Raw genomic sequence first — 20,942 nt, 5'->3', positions numbered from 1 at the left:
GTATTTTTAAAATTATGTTTATCGTGCCTGGAAAGAGTGCATTTAGCCAATGGTGACCGGGACAAGATGAATATAAACAATCACTAGTGCCATCGAAAGACATTCTCAAAGGGAAGTATAACATTTGCATAAAGGACATCGATATAGCAGTGATGTGAGAAGTGCCATTAAAAGCCCATACAAAAGGTAAGTGTTATTTCAAGTTACATGGAACTTGATTAGAATGGCTTGACTTGATGAGCTTAAATTACACACGTCACACATTAAATCACAATTGAGATGTTAATACATTTCATGTGTATCTACTCGGACAATAATTATTGTTTAGTATTTCAGGAAGTGAGTGTTCAAATTTATCGTAAAGGCAACGTATAAATGAAACAAACATTTAATGATAAAGCAGACTGTAAAAGATTATAGTGCAATCATGATTTCATGAAATTGTGAAAATTTACTGGAAAGATGAGGTACTTTACAATCGAAAGAATAATAATAAAAGTAACAAAGGTAAAAATAAATTACTTGGGTGCTGCACTTAACAGCCTGGTACACCCACAAATTATATCGCAAAACTCGTAATTTCACAAGCACCTTCATTATATAGGTGACACAAAGATGAAGAATTCTACACTGGAGCACCAAAAAAGAAACTGGTATAGCCATGTGTGCTCAAATACAGAAATATGTAAACAGCCGGAATACGGCACTGTGGTCGGCAACACCTGTATAAGACAACAAATGTCTGGCACAGTTGTTAGATTGGTTACTGTTGCTACAATAGCAAGTTAGCAAGATTTGAGTGAGTTTGGAAGTGGTGTTATAGTCAGCACACAAGCAATGGGACACAGCTTCTCCGAGGTGGCAACGAAGTGGGGATTTTTCCTTAGAACCATTTCACAAGTGTACTGTGAAACGTCAAATATCCGACTTCGCTGTGACCAGAAAAAGATCCTGCAAGAGCGCGACCAATGCCAGCTGAAGAGTATCATTCACCATGACAGAAATGCAATGGTTCTGCAAATTGCTGCAGATTTCAGTGCTGGGTCATCAGCAAGTGTCAGCGTGTGAACCGTTCAATGAAACATCATCGATATGGGCTTTCGGAGCCGAAGGCCCACTCGTGTTCCCTTGATGACTGTGCGACACAAACCTTTACGCCTCGCCTGGGACTGTCAACACCAACATTGGACTGTTGGTGACCGGAAACATGTCATCTGGTCAGACAAGTCTCGTTCCAAACTGTATAGAGTGGATGGGCATGTACGGTTATAGAGACAACCTCGTAAATTCATGGACCCTGCATGTCAGCAAGGGACTGTTCAAGCTGGTTGAGGCTCTGTAGTGGTGTGGGGCGTGTTCAGTTGGAATGATATGGGACCCTTGATATGTCTAGATGTGACTCTTAACAGGTGACTCGTACATAAGCATTCTGTCTGTCACCTGCATCCATTCATATCCATTGTGCACTGTGATGGACCTGGGCAGTTCCAACAGTCCCACATATCCAGAATTGCTACAGAGTGGCTCCAGGAACACTCTTCTGAGTTGAAACACTTCCGTGGGTCACCAAATTCCCCACATGAACATATTGAGCATATCTGAGATGCCTTGCAATGTGCTGTTCAGAAGTGATCTCCACCCCCTCATACTCTTACAGATTTATGGACAGCCATGCAGGATTCATGGTGTCAGTTCACTCCAGCACTATTTCAGACATTAGTCGAGTCCGTGCCACGTCGTATTGCGGCACTTCTATGTGCTCATGGGTGCCCTACACGATATTGGGGATGTATACCAGTTTCTTTGGCTGTTCAGGTCATAGCGAGATGATTTCATCTCAAAAATGTGAATTATGGACCAAATTGTTCAAATTCAATGTGGCGTATGCTGGAGTGTTTCTCCACAGATACCAAGACCCAGTGAGGATGGAGCTGTGTCACATGACGAGAGAGCTTCAGCACCAGCAGATCGAACCCAGGACGCAAACACTTATGAAAATTGCTTCCTCAGATAAGCTTGGTACTTCTGAAGTGGAACCATCTTCACTCAATGAATTAAGTAAAGTAGGTTTAGGCTTCATTGGGGACAAAATTTTGTCTAGCGTGGTTAAGGAGCAAAAGGTCACAGAGAAAGACGTTCCAACCTTAAAAGACAAAGCACAGTCATTTATTATGAAAATGGTTGAAACTATTCTTGAAAAACCTTCGTTATACTATTCCTTTGTCTGTAATTCAGCCTGTCTTGATCCAAGACTTATTCTTGAAACTAAAACTGGTTGCAAGAAAAAGATGAAATAAATACTGAATAGTCTTGTTGAAAGAGGTCATGTTTTGGTGGGAAATTGTGATTCCCTCCTTTCGGAGTTTGGAGATTTTGTGCTGCAAATTCGGTATCAAGAATATAGGGATTTTCAAGTTAAAATTTCAAGATTCAGTGACTTCCTTTACAAGAATAAAAATTCAAGAGGTTTCAAAGCAATATGGAATGTTTGCAAGAAGATTTTAACTCTCAATCAATAAAGCTCTAGAAATAGAGAATTTGAAAGAAAGATCCTAATTGCTACGCAGCAAGTTGAAGGCCACCTTAAATCTTTTGTGTGTGTGTGTGTGTGTGTGTGTGTGTGTGTGTGTGTGTAGGGGGGGGGGGGGGGGGGTAGTGCAACATGTTAAAATTACTACGGATTTATTGGCATCTGCCTCTTCTGCAAGAAAAAAATACATGGCTTGTCTTGAGGAACAAAAACAATTGCAGAAGACAAAGACACTTTCAGAAAGGAAGTGATAATAATTGGGGGCTTAAAACAGAAAAGAATGCACCCCAATTCTGACATTTCTTAATTGCACAAATAAGCTGATGAACTTTCAGAGGTTGCAGAAAAGACAAGGATCATTTCCATTGTTCACAGTGTAATGCACAAAGGAAAAAGACTCATGAAAAGCAAGAAGAGGCTCAAGCATTAGGCTGCCAGATTAAGGATAGTGCTTATAAGTTTTCTTATTGACAGTTCATTCAATTTCATTAAAATTCACACATTTAGAATTACTTTCATGCAGAGAGGATTCAAAAATGTGACATACTCACTTTAACTACTTTAATAAGAAAAACATTTATCAGTTATAAAGCAGACATGCAATGAGGGTATTTTTGATAAGCCTTTAAAGAATTTGCCTTTTTCTTGTTAAGTTGATACCATTGAATTTTATTATAGTGATACTATATTGAAGTTATCATCTGTTTGTGCATATTTATTTGATTCTTGACCTCACTACAGCGTTGAGTGCAACTATTGCCAGTTAAGAAAAGGGGCCTAAAAATCCTTAATTTTTGTTTTGTAAATTCAGTATGAACCCTGCAAGAGTAGATAAGAAACGTGCATGTTTGATTTCTGTAATTGTTTTTGGCAAAGGAGGTGCATGCTCAATGTCTTTCACAAAACCCCACAAAAAGAATCCTGCAGATGCCAAGTCATGTGACGTAGTTTGCCAAAAGCTGAACATGACATTCGAGGATCGATTCCCAGCAGGGTTGGGGATTTTCTCTCCATAGGGCCTGGGTGTTTGTGTTGTCCACATCATTTCATCGTCATTCATGAAAGTGGTGAATCTTGACTGTGTAAAGATTGGGAATTTTTACGGGCACTGGTAACTGCACAGTTGACCACCCCACAAACCAAATATCATCGTCATCATCATCAACATGATGTTGTCATTTCCATTATGACCAATCTGACAGTTTTAGAGGATGTCAGTTTAAAAATGTGTGAACCTCCTACATCAAGAGGGTGGTCTTTCGAAATTTTGAACTTTCTTTTAAATTCTCTGTAATTCTTATTGACAGAACACTATTCATTAAATCATTATTATCATTTGTAATTGCTACATTCATTTTAAATTCCCCTGTGTGTTAAAGGAAAATGGAAATTGTCACATAGATAGTGAAACATCCTGACATTATTCAGAACAGGCAGGCTGGCCTTAAAAAATTTCATAACATCTTCATCACTATTTATGTGAATTTTCAAACTAAAATACATTCCTTTATTTTAGAAATTCCGATATCACAGGTAAAACAATTTTGAAATAGAGTTATATAATTGATGATCTCAAAACATCACCATTGCTAATAGCAACCATTAAAAAATTTGTGCCAGTTACCATAGCAATATAAACTACGTAATTAAATGAATGTTACAAACAAATGTGTTTGGCATGTGGCAAAAATTTAATGTAAAGAAGACAAGTAAACTTAAGAGATCTAGAAGAAAAAAAACAGCAGCTGCATTATCTTATATAGAACATCATGTGCTAAGGATAGACATACTTTACATGCAGAATGAGATTTTCACTCTGCAGCGGAGTGTGCGCTGATATGAAACTTCCTGGCAAATTAAAACTGTGTGCTGGACCGAGACTCGAACTCGGTCCCGAGTTCGAGTCTCGGTCTGGCACACAGTTTTAATCTGCCAGGAAGTTTCATATCAGCGCACACTCCACTGCAGAGTGAAAATCTCATTCTGGAAACATCCCCCAGGCTGTGGCTAAGCCATGTCTCCGCAATATCCTTTCTTTCAGGAGTGCTAGTTCTGCAAGTTTCGCAGGAGAGCTTTTGTAAAGTTTGGAAGGTAGGAGATGAGATACTGGCAGAAGTAAAGCTGTGAGGACTGGGCATGAGTCGTGCTTCGGTAGCTCAGTTGGTAGAGCACTTGCCCGCGAAAGGCAAAGGTCCCGAGTTCGAGTCTCGGTCCGGCACACAGTTTTATTCTGCCAGGAAGTTTCATGCTTTACACGTTTCGTCTTTTGTAATGCAGATGCTACTGAATATGTGCACGTGCCTGACACTAATGCAACAATAAAACGAAAAAAATAAAAAAAGTACATTCTGTTGGGCACCTTAATAGAATGGTAGGAGATGTTTTGTCGCAAAGTGCGACCACTCACATACAAATCGGGTCTTGCTACACACTCTACCTAGTATAGCAAACTACCTTACAGTGTGTGGCAGACAGTAATATCTTTCCCCCTGTTATTGCAAAATTCTTTATTAACTTGTAGTTTCTCCAATTTCTCATTGCGGCAGTTTTGCGAGACATGTTTGGGAATAAGTAATTTGTTGCCCAACTCTTCATAGAATGTACACTCTGAGAACTTCAACAGTGTACCATTCTGTGATGTACAGTGCGTCTCTTACAGCGTGTGCCACTGGAGTTTCCAGTGTGGTAAGGATCCCAGACTGAAGAGTTTTGTAAGCTGATTCTTTGGTGACTAAATTTCTTTGGTGACTAAATTACATTTCATTAAGATTCTTCCATTGAATATGAGTATGGCAGTTACTTTTGCTACAATCGGTTTATGTCATTATTTCATTTTATGTTGCTCATATTTTACAGTAGTTATGGTTTCCATCAATTTTTCACCAATAATTTAACTATACAGTGCTGGATTTCTTCTCAAATGTGTGTGCAACGGGTTAATTTTTTTACGTTTAGGGTGAACAGCAAGTTTCTGACCATTAATCAGTCTTCCGCAGATCTTAAGGCAATTTGTTACACTTGTTTGATATTTCTACCTGCTTACAGACAGCTGGTCGCCTGTAAACAGCTTCATGGAGATTCTGATATTATCCACTACATCATTCATGTATAATGTAAACAGTAACGGACCTACAAGACTTCTTTGGGGTACTCCTGAAATTACTTATGCAATTGTGGAATTGGTTCCAATAAGAGCAAAGTGTTGTATTCTGTCTACAAGGAAGTCTTGAATCCAATCACAAATCTGGTTCAGTACCCCATACACTCATATTTTGTTCACTAAATGACAGCACAGAACTGTATAGAATGTCTTCTGCAAGTCAAGGAACATGGAATCAAGCTCGCAATCGCAACTACTGCACTCTGGGTCTCACGTTTGGACAGGGAGAGCTAAGTTTTTCTGTATCTCTGTTAATAGAATTTGTGTTAGTTTTTATAGATGAGATTTTCTTTCTCTAAAACATTCGTAATGTTGTTGTTGTTGTTGTTGTGGTCTTCAGTCCAGAGACTGGTTTGATGCAGCTCTCCATGCTACTCTATCCTGTGCAAGCTTCTTCATCTCCCAGTACCTACTGCAGCCTACACCCTTCTGAATGTTGTTGTTGTTGTGGTCTTCAGTCCTGAGACTGGTTTGATGCAGCTCTCCATGCTACTCTATCCTGTGCAAGCTTCTTCATCTCCCAGTACCTACTGCAACCTACATCCTTCTGAATCTGCTTAGTGTATTCATCTCTTGGTCTCCCTCTACGATTTTTACCCTCCACGCTGCCCTCCAATGCTAAATTTGTGATCCCTTGATGCCTCAAAACATGTCCTACCAACCGATCCCTTCTTCTAGTCAAGTTGTGCCACAAACTTCTCTTCACCCCAATCCTATTCAATACCTCCTCATTAGTTACGTCCCCCTGCGGGTCTGGGGTAAGAATAGGCCCGAGGTATTCCTGCCTGTCGTAAGAGGCGACTAAAAGGAGTTTCAACCGTTTCGGCCTTCCATGTGATGGTCCCCCTTGGGGTTTGACCTCCATTTTTCAAAATTCTACAGAAGTACGAGCCTTTTGGGGAAGGACGCCTTACGTGGTGTACCACTGGTCCTAAGTGCACTAAGACCTTGGCACTCAGCATTGTACCGGCATTGTAACCATACCCACTATTCCTCAAATTGGGCCTAAACGCCTGATGGGTTGTCCAAGTTACGCCCATAGTGCATCTCCATCTGCACCAGCGATCATGATGGACTTTCCATGGCACCAGAAATCCAGCACGGTAGCCAGCCCCTTGTGGTGGGGTCGTCATGTACCCTCTAGGTTGTAGCCCCCTGACAACACAGGGATCGTACTGCCGATACCTGAGCTGCACCCTCCCCACGTCGGCCAAGGACTAGATGCCCGTCTCCTTGGGGCATCAGGACTCCCGGCAACGGTCATCCTGCCAGGTGGCCCTTGCTGAGGCTGGGTGGCACCCGTGGGGAGAGCCCCTGGTCGGAGTGGGTGGTATCGGGGCGGACGTTTCGCAGATGAAACGTCAGCATGTATCAGGTCGCTCTGCGGCCGAGTCTTTCAAAAGAAAAGGTACCGTTTCTAGTTCTGGTTCTCCTGCCCTTTCCCCCTTGGCCACTCCCTGGGAGGAGGGACAGGCCCGCCGGCTTGGGGCGAAGTACTTGCCCCGCTATTTGGTCTGTTCTTGAACCGATGGGGGGACGTTCGCCACCTCCAAGCCCATGTTCTTTGTTCAGCACATCGATGACATCTTCGGGGAAATCGAGGCTCTCAGCAAGATGCGTTCGGGGTCCGTTCTTCTCAAGATCACCTCCGCCACACAGTCGGCGGCGCTCCAGGCGTGTGACCGCCTAGGGGACATCCCAGTGTCCACTGTCCCACATCTGGCACTGAATAGGACGCAGGGGGTTATTTTTCATCGTGACCTCCTGCTACAATCTGATGAGGAGCTCAGGGCCAACCTGGAGCGCCGAGGCGTGCATTTCGTCCGGCGAGTCCAGCGCGGCCCCAAAGAGCGTCGCATCGACACCGGGGCCTTTATCCTCACCTTCGAGGGGGACGTTCTCCTGGAGAAGGTGAAGGTGATGTGCTACCCGTGCAACGTACGACCTTACGTCCCGCCTCCTATGCGCTGTTTTAGGTGTTTGCGCTTTGGGCACATGTCGTCACGATGTGAGGCTGAGCCCCTTTGTGGCGATTGTGGACGTCCTCTTCGTGAGGAACATACATGCACCCCACCACCTCACCACCTCAGTGCGTTAATTGTCCTGGCATCCACTCGCCTAGATCCTCAGACTGCCCCGCCCATCAGAAGGAGAAGAAGATACAAGAACTCAAAACTTTGGATTGGCTCTCTTATTCTGAGGCCAGGAAGAAGTATGACCGCCTCCATCCCGTGCCGTTGGCCACTTCGTTTGCCTCAGTTGTGTCCACTCCTTCCGCGGTATCCTCACCCCTATCCTGTCCCCCCTCCGCCTCCTCCGCCCATCAGGGGGCTCTGCCTCCGCCTCCCAAATCCCTCCCTTCCAAATCCTCCTCCCCCATGGCCCCCGCACCCTCTGCCCCAGGGGCCACCCTTCCTCCTCCTCCTCCTCCTCCTCCTCCTCCTCCTCCTCCTCCTCCTCCTCCTCCTCCTCCCCCCCCCCCCCCACGCCACCTGAGAAGCGATCCTCTTCTCAGGCGTCCATCGGGGCAACGTTCCGGACCCCAGCTTCCGAGGTCCGGCGTTCCAAAACGGACCCCGCGCGTGAGGACCTTCTTCGGGTCCAGCCCACCATCCCTGTGCCTCCTCGGCCTTCCAAGAAGGCCTCCAAGAAGAAGTCTCTCTCCCCCTCTCCACCCCGGCGCGTTTCGTCTGACGCTCCATCCGTGAGTCGCTGCTCCCGGCCGTCCTCAGTTTCGCCGGGGCGCTCTGCTGCCAGGCGCTCAGCTGGCCTCTCGTTGACAAATGATGCTGCCCCTCCTACACAACCAGGGACAGCGGCCGCAGCTGGCGACGACTCGATGGAACCGGATCCGCCTCCCGCCGGTTGTAGCGTTGTTCCCTCGCAACCTGGCCCTCTGCGGCTGTCGAGGTGACCAGCTCTTCCACCGTCTTGTTCCCCCAACTTTTTGACTAGCGATGGCCTTGTTACATTGGAACATAAGAGGTATTCGATCTAATCGGGAGGAATTACAACTGCTCCTCCACCTGCACTGTCCGCTCGTCCTTGGTCTCCAGGAAACCAAGTCGCGCCCGACTGACCGTATTGCCTTTACCCACTATACCTCGGTGCGGTACGTACCTCACCCCTGTGGACGGTATCCCAGCTTATGGTGGGGTCATGTTGCTCGTTCGGGACGATGTCTATTACCGTTCCATCCCATTGACCACCCCACTCCAAGCAATAGCTGTCCGTATTACTCTTTCTGCTTTTACTTTTTCAGTTTATACCATCTACACTCCACCGTCATCTGCTGTTAGTCGGGCTGACATGATGCACCTGATCGTTCAGCTTCCCCCGCCGTTTTTATTGTTTGGCGACTTCAATGCCCATCATCCCCTTTGGGGCTCTCCTGCATCCTGTCAAAGAGGCTCACTCTTGGCGGATGTCTTCAACCATCTCAATCTTGTCTGCCTCAATACCGGCGCCCCGACTTTCCTCTCGGACTCTACTCATACCTATTCCCACTTGGACCTCTCGATCTGTTCTACCACTCTTGCCTGTCGGTTTGAGTGGTATGTCCTTTCTGACACCTATTCGAGCGATCACTTCCCGTGTGTCGTTCGTCTCCTGCACCACACCCCATCCCCACGTCCTTCGAGCTGGAACATACCGAAAGCTGACTGGGGCCTTTACTCCTCCCTGACGACCTTTTCGGACCACGATTTTCTCAGTTGTGACAGTCAGGTCGAATACCTCACGGCTGTTATCATCAATGCTGCCGAACGATCCATTCCTCATACTACCTCTTCTTCATGTCGCGTTTCCGTCCCCTGGTGGAATGAGGCTTGTAGGGACGCTATCCGTGCTCGACGACGTGCTTTACGCACCTTTCGCTGCCATCCTATGTTGGCGAATTGTATTGGATACAAACGACTCCGAGCGCAATGCCGTAGAGTCATCAAAGACAGCAAAAAAGCTTGTTGGGCCTCTTTCACCAGCTCCTTTAACAGTTTTACTCCCTCTTCTGTTGTATGGGGTGGCCTGCGCCGGCTGTCGGGCATTAACGCCCACTCCTCGGTACCTGGCCTGACCTCAGGTAATGAGGTCCTCGTTGATCCTGTGGCTGTCTCCAACGCCTTCGGCCAGTTTTTCGCGGAGGTTTCAAGCTCCGCCCATTACCACCCTGCCTTCCTTCCCAGGAAAGAGGCAGAAGAGGCTTGGCGACCTTCCTTCCACTCGCTGAATCTGGAAACTTATAATGCCCCCTTTACTATGCGGGAGCTCGAACGTGCGCTTGCACTGTCCCGGTCCTCTGCTCCGGGGCCAGGTGCCATTCACGTTCAGATGCTGGCACACCTTTCTCCGGCGGACAAAAGCTTCCTTCTTCGTACCCACAATCGCGTCTGGACTGAAGGTCAGGTCCCCATGCGTTGGCGTGACGCTGTCGTTGTTCCTATACCCAAACCCGGGAAGGATAGACACCTTCCTTCTAGTTACCGCCCCATTTCTCTTACAAGCTGTGTCTGTAAGGTGATGGAGTGCATGGTTAATGCTCGGTTAGTCTGGATTCTTGAATCTCGACGGCTACTTACTAATGTCCAATGCAGCTTTCGTCGCCGCCGCTCCCATGTTGACCACCTTGTGACCTTGTCGACATTCATCATGAACAACGTTTTGCGAAGGCGCCAAACGGTAGCCATGTTCTTCGACTTGGAGAAGGCTTAAGATACCTGTTGGAGAGGAGGTATCCTCCGCACTATGCACAGGTGGGGCCTACGCGGTCGCCTGCCCCTTTTTATTGATTCCTTTTTAACGGATCGAAAGTTTAGGGTACGTGTGGGTTCCGTATTGTCCGACGTCTTCCTCCAGGAGAACGGAGTGCCTCAGGGCTCCGTCTTCAACGTAGCCCTTTTTGCCATCGCGATCAATCCAATTATGGATTGCATTCCACCTAATGTCTCAGGCTCTCTCTTTGTCGATGACTTCGTGACCTACTGCAGTGCCCAGCGAACATGCCTCTTGGAGCGCTGCCTTCAGCGTTGTCTAGACAGCCTCTACTCATGGAGCGTGGCAAATGGCTTCCGGTTCTTTGAAGAGAAGACGGTTTGTATCAACTTTTAGCGATATAAAGCGTTCCTTCCGCCATCCTTATATCTCGGTCCCATTGTTCTCCCATTCGTGGAAACAACAAAGTTTCTAGGGCTCACGTTGGACAGGAAACTGTGTTGGTCTCCGCATGTCTCTTATTTGGCGGCCCGTTGTACACGTTCCCTTAATGTCCTCAGAGTTCTTAGTGGTTCATCTTGGGGAGTGGATCGCACTGTCCTGCTTCGCTTGTATCGGTCCATAGTCCGATCGAAGCTGGATTATGGGAGCTTCGTCTACTCATCTGCTCGGCCATCCCTCTAACGCCGTCTCAACTCCATCCACCATCGGGGGGTTACGTCTTGCGACCGGAGCCTTCTACACTAGTCCTGTCGAGAGTCTTTATGCTGAAGCTGCTGAATTACCATTGACCTACCGGCGTGACATACTGCTGTGTCGGTATGCCTGCCGGCTGTTGTCTATGCCCGACCACCCCTCTTACAAGTCCTTCTTCGCCGATTCTCTCGGCCGTCAGTACGGGTTGTATGTGTCTGCCCTGCTGCCCCCCGGAGTCCGCTTCCGACGCCTGCTTCGACAATTGGATTTTGCCCTCCCTACCACCTTCAGAGAGGGTGAGAGCCCGACACCACCTTGGCTCCAGGCTCCGGTTCATATTTATCTCAACCTCAGCTCACTCCCGACGGAGGGTACTCCGGCTGCAGTGTATTGCTCACGGTTTGTCGAACTTCGTGCTCGACTTGCCGGTCACACCTTTATTTACACCGATGGCTCCAAATCTGACGATGGTGTCGGCTGTGCCTTTGTCGTCGGGGCCGCCACCTTTAAATACCGGCTCCTCGACCAGTGTTCCAGCTTTACGGCCGAGCTTTTTGCTCTCCATCAGGCCGTTCAGTATGCCCGCCGCCACCGCCATTCATCGTATGTACTCTGCTCTGACTCACTCAGTGCTCTTCAGAGCCTTGGAGCTCCCTATCCGGTCCATCCCATGATTCAACGGATACAGCAGCCCCTCCATTCTTTCGCTGATAATGGTTCTCCTGTCAGCTTTCTGTGGGTTCCCGGACATGTAGGAGTGCCTGGGAATGAGGTTGCTGATGCTGCAGCCAAGGCTGCAGTCCTCCTGCCTCGGCCAGCCTCCCATTGTGTCCCGTCATCTGACGTTCGTGGGGATGTATGTAAGAGGCTTGTGTCGTTGTGGTGGGATGCTTGGTCATCCCTCCAAGGAAACAAGCTCCGGGCAGTAAAACCGCTCCCAACTGCTTGGACAACATCCTCCCGAGCATCTCGGCGAGAGGAGGTCCTTCTGACCAGGTTGCAGATTGGGCATTGCCGGTTTAGCCACCGCTACCTGCTCTCCAGTGACCCAGCAACGCAGTGCCCTTGTGGTCAGGCATTAACAGTGCGCCATGTTTTATTGTCGTGTCCCCGTTTTAGTCAATTTCGTGTTGTCCTGTCCCTGCCATCTAATTTACCAGATGTTTTAGCTGATGACGCTCGAGCAGCTGCTCGTATTCTGCGTTTTATAACTTTGACTGGCTTCTCCAAAGACATCTAACCTTTTTACTTATTTTATCTGCATCTTTGTCAGGTCCTTCTGGTGTCCCCCCATCCCCTTCAGTTTTACTAGATTCCATGTGCTCTAACAACAGTGACTGGGTGCTAATGACCTCAGTAGTTGAGCGCCCTTAAACCCCACCCAAAAAAAAAAAAAAAAAAAAAAAAAAAAAAATCATTCGTTACGTGATCTACCCACCTTATCTTCAGCATTCTTCTGTAGCACCACATTTCAAAAGCTTCTATTCTCTTCCTGTCCAAACTATTTATCGTCCACGTTTCACTTCCATACATGGCTACACTCCATACAAATACTTTCAGAAACGACTTCCTGACACTTAAATCTATACTCGATGTTAACAAATTTCTCTTCTTCAGAAACGATTTTTCCTTGCCATTGCCAGTCGACATTTGATATCCTCTCTACTTCGACCATCATCAGTTATTTTGCTCCCCAAATAGCGAAACTCCTTTACTACTTTAAGTGTCTCGTTTCCTAATCTAATTCCCTCAGCATCACCTGACTTAATTCGACTGCAGTCCATTATCCTCGTTTTGCTTTTGTTGATGTTCATCTTATATCCTCCTTTCAAGACACTGTCCATTCCGTTCAACTGCTCTTCCAAGTCGTTTGCTGTCCCTGACAGAATTGCAATGTCATCGGCGAACCACAAAGTTTTTATTTCTTCTCTACGGATTTTAATACCTACTTCGAATTTTTCTTTTGTTTCCTTTACTGCTTGCTCAATATACAGATTGAATAACACCGGGGATAGGCTACAACCCTGTCTCACTCCCTTCCCAACCACTGCTTCCCTTTCATGCCCCTCGAGTCTTATAACTGCCATCTGGTTTCTGTACAAATTGTAAATAGCATTCATAATGTGTAAACATGAAATATGTTCCATAAATCTGCAATAGATTGAGATCAGCAGTGTAGGCCTATATACGAAAGATACGTGCAATGTTTGTCAATCACAAGGCCTTGTACTAACATTGTATGTGTCGGAGAGTAGAAAGGTATCTCACAATCTGATATTAATTCTTCAGATGTAGACTGTGTTGTTCTGGTGCCTTTGCAGATACTGTGCAAATTGGAAAAAGACAATTCACACAGAAGCTTATTGTAACTCATTGTATCATCATCATCATTTATCATCATCCTCATCATCATCATTTAAGACTGATTATGCCTTTCAGCGTTCGGTCTGGAGCATAGCCCCCCTATAGTCCTAAGCAATTGTATTCCTGTTCCATCTGCCACCCAGAGTTCCATTACACTAGCATGATGGCATTTTCTTCTTCTTCTTCTTCTTCTTCTTCTTCTTGTTCTTGTTCAGAAAAAAATCCCAGACACAGTCATTATTTCGTCACTTTATTATCACTTTTGCACAAGAATTGATGTGTGTCTTGCTGTTTATTTACATAGCTATTTGTATAGTTCACAATTTCATCAATAAAGTTGAGGTCAGTTATCTTTAGAAAAGCACTAACTTCATCAGTTATACCCATCACCCTTGTCTTCAGACCCGGTAGAATTTGCACAATGTTTTCCTGCCGGTTTTTTATGTTTTAGCACACTCACGTTTACACCAACGTGAAACTTTATCTTTTCAATAAAGAACTCTCGTACATTTGCTGTATCTTCTAGGTCATTGCCATCCTCATCCTCAAGTTCAGATTCACTGCCGTGGTCCTGCTCAGTGTTTTTATCAGTCAGATCTACTTTACTTTCCTCCAGGTCTGAATAGTTCTTAGAGCAGTCTGCAAATTTATTTGTCTGATACACCATTTGAATTGGAACAAAGCATCAAAGAAATGAAATGAATAAATACATTCAGTAATAAATACATCGCAGTAAGGAATGATTAACACACACTTTCGAAAGAAATCAATGTAAATTTTGTAACTTTTGCCTTGTTTAAGAATGGTACTACCAGCAGCATTGTTCTGGTGACATGTTGGAGGGGGAAAAAAAACAACACTGAAGCAGTGTTAAAATTGATCTACTGTACACTGTCATGCCCTTAACGCCATAATTTTCTCTGAGGAAATATTGTGACAGCCTCTGTACCTCCAAAGACAGTGGATGGCAATGTGGTGCCATTCTGCTTCCCCATTTTCACAATAGCTCAAAGGGAAAAAAATGCGCACACTTGCTTTTATAAGTTCAATGGCTTAGTTATTTACATTGGCGTTGTGACCCACCCCGGCTTTGCACAACTACCACTGAGTATCCACGGCAGGATGACTTGTTTATAATACGTAGTGATACAAAAATACAATCCCTCTATTTGTGAAAATGATATCAAAATCCCCTCAGTGGTACTTGAGATTGGCCTTCATATACGAGGTGCATTCAAGTTCTGAGGCCTCCGATTTTTTTTTCTAATTAAATACTCACTCGAAATCGATGAAACTGGCGTTACTTCTCGACATAATCGCCCTGCAGACGTACACATTTTTCACAACGCTGACGCCATGATTCCATGGCAGCGGCGAAGGCTTCTTTAGGACTCTGTTTTGACCACTGGAAAATCGCTGAGGCAATAGCAGCACGGCTGGTGAATGTGCGTCAACGGAGAGTGTCTTTCATTGTTGGAATAAGCCAAAAGTCACGAGGAGCCAGGTCAGGTGAGTAGGGAGCATGAGGAATCACTTCAAAGTTGTTATCACGAAGAAACTGTTGCGTAACGTTAGCTCGATGTGCGGGTGCGTTGTCTCGGTGGAACAGCACACGCGCAGTCCTTCCCGGACGTTTTTGTTGCAGTGCAGGAAGGAATTTGTTCTTCAAAACATTTTCGTAGGATGCACCTGTTACCGTAGTGCCCTTTGGAATGCAATGGGTAAGGATTACGCCCTCGCTGTCCCAGAACATGGACACCATCATTTTTTCAGCACTGGCAGTTACCCGAAATATTTTTGGTGGCGGTGAATCTGTGTGCTTCCATTGAGCTGACTGGCGCTTTGATTCTGGATTGAAAAATGGCATCCACGTCTCATCCATTGTCACAACCGACGAAAAGAAAGTCCCATTCGTGCTGTCGTTGCGCGTCAACATTGCATGGCAACGTGCCACAGGGGCAGCCGTGTGGTCGTCTGTCAGCATTCGTGGCACCCACCGGGATGACACTTTTCGCATTTTCAGGTCGTCATGCAGGATTGTGTGCACAGAACCCACAGAAATGCCAACTCTGGAGGTGATCTGTTCAACAGTCATTCGGCGATCCCCCAAAACAATTCTCTCCACTTTCTCGATCGTGTCGTCAGACCGGCTCGTGCGAGCCCGAGGTTGTTTCGGTTTGTTGTAACACGATGTTCTGTCTTCATTAAACTGTCGCACCCACGAACGCACTTTCAACACATCCATAACTCCATCACCACACGTCTCCTTCAACTGTCGATGAATTTCAATTGGTTTCACACCACGCAAATTTAGAAAACGAATGATTGCACGCTGTCCAAGTAAGGAAAACGTCGCCATTTTAAGTATTTAAAACAGTTCTCATTCTCGCCGCTGGCGGTAAAATTCCATCTGCCCTATGGTGCTGCCATCTCTGGGACGTATTGACAATGAACGTGGCCTCATTTTAAAACAATGCACATGTTTCTATCTCTTTCCAGTCTGGAGAAAAAAAATCGGAGGCCTTAGAACTTGAATGCACCTCGTATAGACAGAAAAAACACGTTGGGGTACTTTAATTTACACTATGTAAAGATACACACAAACCTTCCTTGTGAATCAGTCTATCTATTAGTGGAAACCCTATCGAAATCCCTACAGTAGTTCCTGATGTCGGCCTTCACATGCTAACAGAGAAATGCAGTGGAGGATTCAATTTTATTGTAGGTATGGAAGTAGGGACACAACACAGCTCGGTAACAAGAGATTGTGTGTCCAGTGCCTGCAAAATCACTTGTCTGAAAATTTACATATGCGCAAATTAAGTACCACTGCATGAGGTAAGTATTTACCGTGGAAAAGCATAACTTTCATCTTATGTAGTGGCATTTAACAATCGCATTCTGTACACATTGGGCTTAGGGAATATACTGCTGGGTTTGGTTCACCTTCACTTATTTGAGTCCTAAAACAATCTATTCTAGTTGGAGTCACGGACAATGGCAGTGGAGTTTAGGCCTATTCAGTGTCTCTATGTCGTGCATTCTCCGACAGCCGATGAGGGTTCAGTAGCGTTCTCGGCGCTCTGCTACGAATCTCGTAGCTAGTGTAAACATTAAACATCATCGTAGCAAGTTATTTAGTGAATTTTTGTTCTGTTTGTTGTCAGTTGTCACGACTGATGGTGGCGATGTGTGACACATTTTGCACAAGCAAACAGCATAATTTGCAGCATACTCACTTTCCTCAAGCACAGAGTGTACCACAACTGTTGCTCAGAACTGGCAACAATGCAAACCCCATCGGGGTCTCGAGTTGCACGAAATGCCGTATTTCATGAATCGGACTGTAGCGACAAAGTGAAAGTTTGTTTCAGTTTCTAAAAGAGAATAGCATTGTTTGGTGACAGTTTTCCTTATTTCTAGTCATTGTGTGTTATTTGTATTTAGTGATCTCGCATTTCCTTGGAGTCTTTCTTGCTTTTCAGCGTAGTTAATGCCTGTTATTTTGCATATTATAGTGTCCAGTTTGCCTTTGTGTGTGTGTGTGTGTGTGTGTGTGTGTGTGTGTGTGTGTGTGTGTGTGTGTGTCGGCTATACTTAATATTTTGCCCCCTAAATGTGAATAATTGCTAGCAATTTTGTCTCATAACTAACAGAAAATAGTTTGTGTTATTTTAGGATCACTCTGTTATAAGAGTGATTCAAATGTTGCACACAAATTGAAGGCACTGATAGAGGAGTCAAAGTACAACTACTTTCGAATAGGAATTTATGGTCTTGGAAGTAATCCTGAGCCACTGAAAATCTTGGAATGTCAGCAACAGCAAGGAGAATCAATGCACAAGCATCTAATATTCAGCAAAAAAGATAATCTACACAGCAGATGGAGCACCTGCACACTTTTTCTGTCCAAGTATGTGACACACTACGTGCCACATATCCGAGGCATTGAATGGGAAGGGAAGGTCCAGTTGGCAACTTGCTCTCCTGGCCAAATAGTGATATATATAATAGAGGGAAGCTTCCATGTGGGAAAAATATATCTAAAAACGAAGATGATGTAACTTACCAAACGAAAGTGTTGGTATGTTGATAGAGACACTGACAACTGACCTGCTTACACTGTGAAGCTTTCTATGTGGGAATGACCAGCAACAAACTGTCCATTCGCATGAATGGACACAGGCAGACAGTGTTTGTTGGTAATGAGGATCATCCCGTGGCTAAACATGCCTCGATGCACGGCCAGCACATCTTGGCACAGTGTTACACCGTCCGGGTTATCTGGATACTTCCCACTGACACCAGCCTATCAGAACTCCGGACATGGGAACTTGCCCTTCAATATATTCTCTCTTCCCGTTACCCACCAGGCCTCAACCTCCGCTAATTTCAAGTTGCCGCCACTCACATGTCACCTGTCATTCAATAACGTCTTTGCCTCTGTACTTCTGCCTTGACTGACATCTCTACCCAAACTCTTTGCCTGTCTGCTTGTGTCTGTTATGTGCGGATGGATATGTGTGTGTATGCGAGTGTATACCTGTCCCTTTTTCCCCCTAAGGTAAGTCTTTCCGCTCCCGGGATTGGAATGACTCCTTGCCCTCTCCCTTAAAACCTACATCCTTCCGTCTTTCCCTCTCCTTCCCTCTTTCCTGATGAAGCAACCGTTGGTTGCGAAAGCTTGAATTGTGTGTGTGTGTGTGTGTGTGTGTGTGTCAGTGTCTCTATCAACATACCAACACTTTCGTTTGGTAAGTTACATCATCTTTGTTTTTTATATATATATTTTAATTTTCCTTTGTTGGGGAATAACAAAAGCACTCACGCAAGTGTTCATTTTCTCCCAGCACATTTATTGATTGAGCAGTTCGTGGATGTACTGCCATTTCGTAGGGTCTGACGGGGACAGTAGACTGGCAGTCGGGCGTGTCGGCATCATCAGGTGTATAAGAACCTTCAACATCGCAGCGCGTCAGCAATCATTGGTTAATATATTAAAAAACTAAAAACCTGCCTCGGTTGCGGGTCAGGCTTGTAAGTGAGCAACCGTTCGTAGGTGCAGTTTATGGCGGGTGATGGCCCATCGAACATAGGCCGGTGTGAGGTGGAGCGTACACCATTAAGTTAAGTAGTGGTTTAGACTTTGTACATATGTACTGTTTGTGTTTTCCTTTTCTTTTTCATTTATAAATGTATAGCTATGGTGTTCTTTTAATCATTGACAAAGGTCTTCTTAGGCACTTGTGGGTGTTATTCTTGTTCTGAAGAAGGTGAAGTTATCTACGCCGAAAACTGGGTGAACACTTAACACTAGGTGCTTTTTTCGCAATCGAGGCGGGTTTTAGTTTTTTAATATATCGTCAGGTGTGCCAATGAAATGAGCTGCCATGTGTGCACAGCCGACTTGTATCCCCTCCCATTTGCGAGCCGTTCCCTCCCCAGTCTGCACGTATCTGACGGAAGTACCTGCTGGGAAAACCATTTCTCGCCACACGCGCCCGGATTCTTGCAGCATCTGATGAGGTTTGGGTGATGCTTGGTGTATGTTGCCATTTTGAAAACCTTTTGTAATGTACAACATTGCAGAGTAAACAGTGCATCATCTTTACTGAACAAATAGAGCAGGTCTATTGCTGGTCACTGTTGTCCCTGAGATTCCAAAGCTTTCAGTGGCTCACAATTACTTCCAAGCCCATAAATTCCTATAAAAAGTTATTTCATTCCTGTACCAAAGTTTTTACATTCCGTCTGTTTGTGTACTGCCTTTTGAATTGCCCCGTAATTGTGCCGTCACGAAGTTTAGTGGCAATGTTCCTTTTGCAGGCCGATCCCGAATGTGTCGGGCTGCTGGAAAGGTGTCCTGAACAGTGGCAAGACGGGCCTCTTCAACCCGGCGCACACGGTCGCCTACCTGGGTTCGAACCTGCCTGCAGCGCCCGGCGGAAAGCCCGGGGAGTTCGTCCGAGGAGGTGAGTGCCGGGCCGTGCGGTGTGGTGCGGGGGAATGTGGGAATGTGCTCGCTTCGTTTCGCGGTGGTCTCGTGGGAACTGTTCTGTCGCTTGTGGTTTCGCTTGCTCCTCAATAAGAACGTGTGTAACGGCTCGTGCACAAATGCACAGTCTCGTGACAGAATAAAATATTCCCGTCCTTCCGGCTGCTTCGAGTGGTCGTACGTCTGCGAGCTTTCGGTAGCGTGCTACTCGCCCTTTGTCAGTTTGTAACTCATTGCCGTGTGGCTGAGGCCCTCCTGCTTGTACAGAGCGTGAAGAGTATGTAGAGGCAGCTTAGTAGTAAACTTTTGATAAGGAACTCGTGTCGAAAAATGTACCATTTAGATGTAAAATGAGTTTCAATATCGAATTTTCAAACCCCATCTTCACACGAGGGAGGCAATGAGCACTGACCTATGTGGTATACGACAGATGCTCCACACAGTGACCTTGCTGTTAGCTGCACGAGGTGTATCTCCCACACACAATCCACGAGACTTGGTGCATGTCCGTGAAGCACAACAGTCGACCCTTCTAGTTGCGAACATACCAATTTCTCTCCACCCCTGTTACAGGGGGACGAAAATGGTATGTGATGGACTTCAGTGATCTGGAAAACATTCCCAGTACATGAATTGTGCAGCACTAACATTCCATGCTGTACCCTGAAGCGGAAGATTTGAAAATGACCCAGTCGTCAGACTTAATTTACATTCAAACTATACATTACCGGACATGTGTTCCTTATCAAACCTTTACATACTAAGTTCCCTCTACAACTGCTAGAAGCTGACCAAAAGCTCGTAGACATATTTCTTTGCATTTGATGCTTGCTAAATATTGTTTCAAACATTCTACACTCCCTCTGAATCCTTCTTGGGCAGCTTGTAGTTTTAACTCTCTTACTTTGATGAAAATTACATTGGTGTTCACATAGTCTGTTTCCATTACATTGAGAATAAATAAGAGATAAACTTACAAGGGTGAGTCAAATGAAAACCTTAAATATTTTTTTAAATATTATTTATTGTGTAGAAGTGGTACAAATCTGTATCACTTTTCAACATAATCTCCCCCACACACAATGCAAGTCATCCATTGCTTACAAAGTGCATAAATTCTTTTAGAAAAAAAATTATTTTGGTAGTCCGTGAAACAAGTCGTGCACCGCTTGGCGTACCTCTTTGTCAGAACGGAACTTCTTCTCTCCCATTGCATCTTTGAGTCGTCCAAGCATATGGTAATCACTTGGGGCAAGGTCTGGTCAGTATGATGGATGTGGAAGACACTCAAAATGCAGGTCTGTGATTGTTTCAACTGTTGTACGGGCAGTGTGGGGCCTCGCATTGTTATGTTGGGAAAGGTCACCTGCTGACAGCAATCCACGTCGCTTTGATTTGATTGCTACCAGCAGATGATTTTTTAGGAGATCTGTGTATGATGCACTGGTGACAGTGGTCCCTCTAGGCACGTAATGCTCCAAAATGTCGCC

General features: G+C 45.4%; 1 protein-coding gene across 1 annotated transcript in view; it reads left to right on the top strand.

Annotated features, from left to right (window-relative positions):
• LOC124720254 (activated Cdc42 kinase-like) overlaps positions 1 to 20,942 on the top strand; it is a 390,360-nt gene that overhangs the window by 174,648 nt on the left and 194,770 nt on the right. The window contains exon 10 of the mRNA XM_047245572.1: positions 19,284 to 19,429. Within this exon, the coding sequence (XP_047101528.1) occupies positions 19,284 to 19,429 (146 nt within the window). The remainder of the gene's footprint in view (positions 1 to 19,283; positions 19,430 to 20,942) is intronic.

This window comes from Schistocerca piceifrons, chromosome 11 (genome assembly GCF_021461385.2).
Source record: "Schistocerca piceifrons isolate TAMUIC-IGC-003096 chromosome 11, iqSchPice1.1, whole genome shotgun sequence".
In the NCBI taxonomy this organism is placed as follows: domain Eukaryota; kingdom Metazoa; phylum Arthropoda; class Insecta; order Orthoptera; family Acrididae; genus Schistocerca; species Schistocerca piceifrons.
This window is presented reverse-complemented; position numbering and strand designations above follow the sequence as displayed.